Source organism: Condylura cristata, unplaced genomic scaffold, assembly GCF_000260355.1.
Source record: "Condylura cristata isolate star-nosed mole 26May11 unplaced genomic scaffold, ConCri1.0 scaffold00024, whole genome shotgun sequence".
NCBI classification, from domain to species: domain Eukaryota; kingdom Metazoa; phylum Chordata; class Mammalia; order Eulipotyphla; family Talpidae; genus Condylura; species Condylura cristata.
In genome coordinates this window covers 15,578,795-15,586,366 of record NW_004567125.1, presented here as the reverse complement: position 1 = coordinate 15,586,366, position 7,572 = coordinate 15,578,795, and the positions used below count along the sequence as shown (strand labels likewise).

Below are 7,572 nucleotides of genomic sequence, written 5' to 3'. Positions count from 1 at the left end.
GTTGCTGGCTTTCCTGTAGCAACTGTGCTTATGCTTGGGAGTTGTTCTTTCTTCTGTAGTTAATGCTGAAAATAACAAACAGATAAATGGAGGCATAATCATACAGGGCAAAAGTTTGATTCATGAGGTGAGTCCACAGGGAGCCATGACTGGTCATCCTGTACTCTCACTCCATGGCCAGTTTCCAGGATTCTCAAAGTGCCATTCTTCTTGTATCAAACATAACCAAACTACTTAAGAGGCCACATAGAGACTGGTATCTAGCCCAGCTAACAATGCTTTTGAAACTCAAATCATGTGAAAAATCTATTTTGTACTTCTGGCTGCTTAAAAGTAAAACTTGCTCTAAATTGTCCTTTACCCAGAACTGAATAATTCTCACTGCAAGGAAATCAACATAGAAAATCCTGACCTGGATCAAAGTGTATTTTAGCACAAAGTAGGGATCTTTCCACTTATTTCATAGAATATTAATCAGGACAATTAATCTATTATTTTTGTCCCTGGTTTTAGATGAATGTTTTCAAAAATCTCCATAAGGAAACTTGTATCACTTACATACATATAGTAACAGATATTGACAAAAAATCTTTTATCTAGGGGTCTAGTTTTATATGATTTTTTTTATTATGAACATATCACCTGTAAACAGCCTTCATAAATGGAAAATTCCACATGTGTTTTTATTGTTGGAATTCACATCACCTTTCACCTTCTGTTCAGGCAGATTGCTTCCTAATAGAGAGTGATTAAATTGTTCAAAGTATGTACATACAAAACACACAAGGAAATATACTAGGGAAAACAAATCTATTAAAATTACTCCATAAAAGACTAGCTTTCTCAGTAAAGATTTTACATCATCATCGCTTCTATACTTAAAGATCTGGGTGGGAGAGAAGAGCTATTTCTCAATTGTACTTTAAAAATATACCAAAAGTAGACTTCTACAGTAAAGATAAAAACTAGATTCCTATGATTCTGGGACACCAAGAACTCCAAGAGCTCATTTAATTCATTTTTCAGCTTCCCTACTTCAACCTCCTACACTTACCCACACCCAAAACCAATATTCTCACACAGTGGTTGTTTAGTTTCCACTTAAATATTTTCAGTGACTAAACCCACCACCTCCCATAACTAGTCATTTCAAGAATATTCACTCAATATACTTTCATTCTGCCCCCAAATATTAACATCTAAATACTAATATCTAAATTTTAAAAATTAATAGAATTATCGTAAGTACATATTTTTCTGCTTGTTGGTAAAACTTCAATGCTAAAAAAATCTTTTATTACTGTTTTAATATTACTGGCTAATATGTATTGAATATTTACAATGTGCAAACTCTAAGGCCTTTGCATATATCGGCTTATTTAGTTCTTATAACATTTCTGTAGAGATTTTCCGATTGTTTCAATTTCACTATTCTAAATACTAGGGCACAAAGAGATTAGGTAAACTTCTCAAGGTCATACAGTTAATAAGTGGTAGATACAAGATTCACACCCACTCAGAACCCACAGCCTACTCTCTTTACTACTGTGTCATACAGAAATAAAGGTGGCTGTGGTTACTATCCCACTGTTATGCCCTGATTATTCTTGGTTCACTCTCTGGACTTCAAAGTAAAAAGCCAATTGGTCAACTGGCTTAGACATTTGTGAGGAATGTCCAGAATTCTCTTCCCTTTACCTTCATTTTTGAGTTTTAGGCAAAAATACTATTGTGCTCAGTTATAGAGACACAGAAGAAAATGACAAAAATTTATGCAGATACACTCCTTGCCTTCTCTCTCTGACTTCTGTTTCAATATGATAATTTTACCTTTTTTTGAAGATTTATAATACTTTATTTCAATTATTCTTATTTTAATCTAATTTATCACTTTATCTTAGTGGATTACTTTTTTATTGTTTTAGCTACTTTTTTTTTTAATTGCAGTGACATTAGTTTTTACCTTTCTTAAATCTTGGCTTTACACATTGATCAACTGTTTCTCCTCCTTGAACAAATTATTTCAATTTTCCAAACTTTTGGTGTTTCTTTCAGTCATTTTTTACCTTGTTTCCAATGATCCCAGGGCTTTCCTCTCACCTTAACTATCTCCACTTCTAAACTAGAAATAGGGCACACCAAATCAACAGTTTTTCACTCTGTTTTCCATAGTTTAAAACTATTGATCAATTGAAAAATAGCATATATTTCTTCATAAAAGATTTGGCTAATCATATAAAGTTAAACATAAAAGTGTGGATTTACACTATGAGCTGGAATACTTTTTAGAAAATGGATTTAGAAAATGGACTCTGAGAAACATGATTAGCTAGATTAGCTTAAATTTGTAAGAGAATAGCTATCACAACAAATTATTTTTGAAGCCATCAATAATTATTTTATTAACTGCACTTGCTTCTTTTCAGGTTATTAATTTATAATTCTTATATAAGTGTAGGAATTAAATGAGCATTTGGTCACAAAACATAATAAAAAATTTCACAGACACTTTTCAAGTTTGAGACACATTGCAGAGAAGCAAAGCAGAAATAGTTTACTATGTTCCTTTAGTTAAAAATATCAGATTAAATTTGAAGGTTAGTTGAAAAAATGTTAAAATATTAATTGTATCTGCTATTTTACTTCTTCTGTACATTTTTATGTTTACTAAAAATTGGACTTCTGAGATACAATGAAAAAAACTGCAATTCCTACTATAATTCTGAGGACATAAGAGTTGTATTTCATTTTCTATTATGTGCTATGTAGCAGACATATAAGCCTTTCAAATCAAATTTTGTATTTCATTTCCAGTTCGAAACCTCCTGCAACTTCCTTTAAGAAAATTGTCTACAGAGAATATGAAGCATATTTTGAGAAAGAAAAACCACATTCTAGAATTTCAGGTAGGGCTGAAGTGTATTTTCTTAATTTTAAAGATAAGTATTGATAATTTAATATTCTAGATACAGTGGTGAATTTTTTAGCTTTTTTTTTTTTGCTATTTTTAATCAATATGGGCTACAATACTTGTGGGGCATGGTACAAAATGAAATGTAGGGTTCCTTATTCATTTTATTGAGAACTTCTAAAGAGTGACAGCAAAACATTAAGCCAAGCAGAACCTGGAGTCTTGCAGTTTTATAGGTCACATTCCATGAAAAGTGTTATTTTTCAGCCTTTATCAAAAAGCTAAATTAAATTCTTCAGCATTTGAATTTTTATTCACTTAACAAACTATTACTAAGCAGTTGCTATAGGTAAGTCTCATCTTTGTCTTCTGATTGCCACTCTCAGACCCACCGCCCAACAGAAGACTCTACTGGCTCTTCCCACTTGTCAGAGATGCCTGTGACCTCAATAGGGTGTTGATTGGCCACACTGAGCATTGTACTTTGTTTCTATGGTTGCCCTGACTGTTGATTTGTTTGTTGGCATCACATGACTGAAAATACCAGATGCCCAGAAATAAGTCTTCTAAGTTATTTAACCTAATAAGACCTTTTAATGCAATGAATGGTTTGGAATACTTATTTAGCCTCCCTTTTTGCTTCTTCAGAATAAAAGCAAAACAAAAGGGTGTTTTCATGAATGCAGGCCAAATGCCTTCATGAATGTAAGCAAAACCATGGCTGATATTTTTGGAGCGCTTGTTATGCTCTTTCTTTCCCACCTCTCCTTAGTGCCCAGAGCTGAACTGAGGGGAAGGAGTGGCCTCTCTTGGGATCCTAGGAAGGTAGCACAGCATGTACTCAATTTCTTGTGGTGAAGTTGGAAAGGGCGGCAGAAAGTTAATTAATCCCATCCCTTGCTCTCACATGAGTAAATGCAGGGCAACCCATTGTTGCAGCTGCTTTTACTCCTTTAAGGACAAAAGTTTCATAATCTTCCTTGAAAATATGCAGAGGAGCTTAAAATTAGCCATGGAAAAACCCAAAACAGGAGTCCTGAAAATGAACTTGACCCCTCCACATGTCCGCAAACTTCAATGTGTAGGTCAATCTCAGGCCACTGGTCCTGCAGCCTAACCATCCTGTCTGACCCCCTACCCCATGACAATAACTTCTGAGTTCCTGCTGTAGAAGTGGGCCTTATCACTTGTTCCACTAGAATCATGACCACCAGGTGAATATAGCAGAAACTAGGGGAAAGGCACAAACATAGAACTGGGCTGGGTAACAGGGAAGACCATGTAGTCAATAGTAGTATTCGAATTCAGATCTTCTGATTCAAAATTTGATGCTTTCCTTACATCAGACTTGCCTTCTCATATCAACTATTACAGGGGTACAAAGATGAATAAGATACCACTCCTGCCTGGCAGGGGCTTTTAGTTAAGCAGTTTGGGTATTTCAGAAAAAAAACTGCATAAAACAAATATGTTGTAGGGTGCTCAGGATTGACAGAAGCTTAAGTACAAATTAACTATCACAGTCTGCTTCTAGTTAATGAAATTGAATCAGATTTCAAAACTATGCCTCCTTATTGTTTACAGAATAAATTCAGCAGCCTGGTGCTAGTCCGCTCTGTCACTAAGGGCTTTCAGCACAATGATTTAAATAGAAGACACTCAAATTTAGATAACTTAGCAAAAGCCACAAAAGGCAGGGTTCCAAATACCTGCCTAATTCCTCTTTTCCAGACCCAATGACTGTTTCACAGATCATTTTTACCCAACAACAGTTTAATTAAACTGTTTTTAAGTATTCTATTGTACTTCTCTCTCTCTTTCATGCCACAGCCAACCCATCAGCAAATCTTGTTGACTCTCCCTTCAAAACATCCAGCATCCAACCCCTTTTCACCAAATCAATGCTATACGTCATGGTCTAACACCCCGTTGTCCCTTGTCTATACCTCCTCATCCCATTTCTACTCCATCACTGTGAGATGCCCCCATCATTAGTTCAGACTATTCTCTATATAGCTGCTAGGATAAACTTTTTAGGATAAATTTTTTTTTTTAGAATGAATTTCTAATACATGGCAGACCACATCACTATATTTCACAGAGCTCTAGTAATTCCCCAACCCAATAGCCTTACCTTAACCCCTATGGGCCAATGCAATCCACACCAGACACCATCTATTCTCACTCTAACTTCATTGTTTTTCTTACTGTTCCAGAATATCAAACTCACTCCTGCCTCACTTCCTCACTTCATTACTGTCACTGTCTCTCCCACTTCAGAGATAGATCTAAACCAAGTATCTTACCAACTTCACACGATATAACTGAAAATGAATCTCTTTTTTTGACCAAAGATTGTGGTCTCTAAGGAATGACAGTGGGTCAGAGTGGAGACATGGCCAGAAGTATTTTTTCTACTCTTGACTGGCTTTGGGCCTAACCCAACAGTTCTACATCCCTGTCTTTATCTGACTGTGCATAAGATAGTGTTAATGATCTGGCAAACTCTTCTAGATTCCTGATAGGGGGGTTAATTTTAGAACCAGAAGGGATGGCAGCAACCACTGTTGGGGTTTTCTGTATCTTTAACAGTTCTGTCTTTTGTAGTGCTAAACACAGATTTATTTTGAATCTTCATTATATAGGGCTTCTTGGGCCTACTTTATATGCTGAAGTTGGCGACATCATGAAAGTCCACTTTAAGAATAAAGCAGACAAGCCCTTAAGCATCCATCCCCAAGGAATTAAGTATAGCAAATTCTCAGAAGGTAAGCACAATTTCATGTCTTTCTTATGGGGAAATGTACAACACTTTAAAATCAGCATCAAACACTTAAAAAATATTGTATTGTTAGCTGTGCATTACCAAAATCTTTCCTGCAACTGGGTAATTATTAAAAAATTACTGCCTTGTCAAGTTTCAGAGAGAAAATGAAAAGCTACTGGAACCATACAGACCTCAGTTTTTCACTGTGTTCTTTTCCTCACTAGTTGGATAGGAAAATTACCTTTCTCTTTGAATTCCAATATATTCACCTTTGAAGTGAGAATAATAAAATATGTAATGCAAGATCATTTGAGGCAGAAGTTAGCAAACTTTTTTATAGAGTCAAATAAGTATCTTTGGCTTTCTGAGTTACAGAAATTCAGTTGCAGCTACTCAACTCTGCCTTTTAGTATGAAAGCAGCAGTAGACAACAGCAAGTGAACGTAACTCTATCCCAATAAAATTTTACTTACAAAACCAAGCAGTTGGATACATAAGCCATAAACCATAGTTTGATATAGTGGTTTAGGACTAGCCTGGTATATAGAACATTTAGTAAGGGTATTTCATAATGGTATAAGTAGTATAAATATTAGAATTTTGGATATAGAGAAATGGTTAAGAATATAAGTATTGAAGGCAGAATTAGTTTAAATTTCAGCATTATCATTTCTGGTTCTCTGATCTTAGTATCTCTGAGCTTCTGTTTTTCCATTTATAAAATGGGAAGGGTTATGTCCACTCCATAAGACTGCTTGGAGAATTAAATGTGATCATTTAGTAACACGGTAAATATGAACCCTGGAAACTTGTAAGCCTCTAATACATGAGAATAGTGACAATGATGATAATGGTAAGTATGATGGTGTTGGTAATGAAAATGGTGAAAAAGTGACCCTATCAGCCTCAGGATAGTAAATACCTACTATTGACGTTCTTACTATTTCCATTATGCTGATGTTTGGAATAAATTCAGATAAACAGAATATATTTCAGTCAGGAACTGACATTTTAAAAGTTGAATGTATAGCAATTTAAAAGTTGAATGTATATCATAGTGTTTATATATCAACATTTAAAAATAACTTCAGACCTTTTAGAGCTCACAAATATCTTTCTTTTCCCCACATGTTCTACCATCACACTTTTTAAAGAGAGGAATTGAGTAGGGAAGTGATTTATGGTGCATATTCTAGAACTAGATGCAAATCCTGATTCAGACATTTATTAGCTGTGTGACTTTTGGAAAATTATTTAACCTCTCTGTTCCTCATCTCTCTGATCTGCAAAATGGTGATAATAATTTACCTACCTCATGGTTTGTTTTCATGCAATCTGAAAGTAATGGCTAGTGCATGAGAATAATAGCTATGATGGTAAAGGTGATTCTTCAATTATAGCATTCAAATAATTTAATATTTCTGACAATTCATGGATTATCAAGTTTTTTTATGCTTATTATTTCCTATGTAAATTGTTTTCAAATTCATTCTAAGGTATAAGTGATGATAAGAGGTCAATGAGTATTTATGTAGCATTTAATTGTAGGCTTGGAGCAAAACAATGAAATATTAACTACAATTCAGGCATCTTCAAACGCCAATTTTCCAAGATGCTGAAAGAGGTAGCATGCCCAACTCTCTTATGTTCCTAAAATCATATTGTGACATACTGAAGAAACATTTCAACTACTTATGGAAGCTTCAGGAATTTAGTAAATGGACCAGAAAGGAGAGAACCCTCTAAATGTCACAAGCAAATTCCATTTCAAATGTAGGAGGAGGCTAGTGTTATGAACTTTGTAGCTCAGCTGTGCTATTTGCACAGGGAATGAACCTTGCAACATAATCACTCTCTTTTTACTGTTTGCTGTCCCTGCACTCCCCCACAACCA

General features: G+C 34.8%; 1 protein-coding gene across 1 annotated transcript in view; it reads left to right on the top strand.

Annotated features, from left to right (window-relative positions):
* F5 (coagulation factor V (proaccelerin, labile factor)) overlaps nt 1-7,572 on the top strand; it is a 52,509-nt gene that overhangs the window by 1,468 nt on the left and 43,469 nt on the right. The window contains exons 2-3 of the mRNA XM_012728912.1: nt 2,815-2,906; nt 5,557-5,679. Of these exons, the coding sequence (XP_012584366.1) occupies nt 2,815-2,906; nt 5,557-5,679 (215 nt within the window). The remainder of the gene's footprint in view (nt 1-2,814; nt 2,907-5,556; nt 5,680-7,572) is intronic.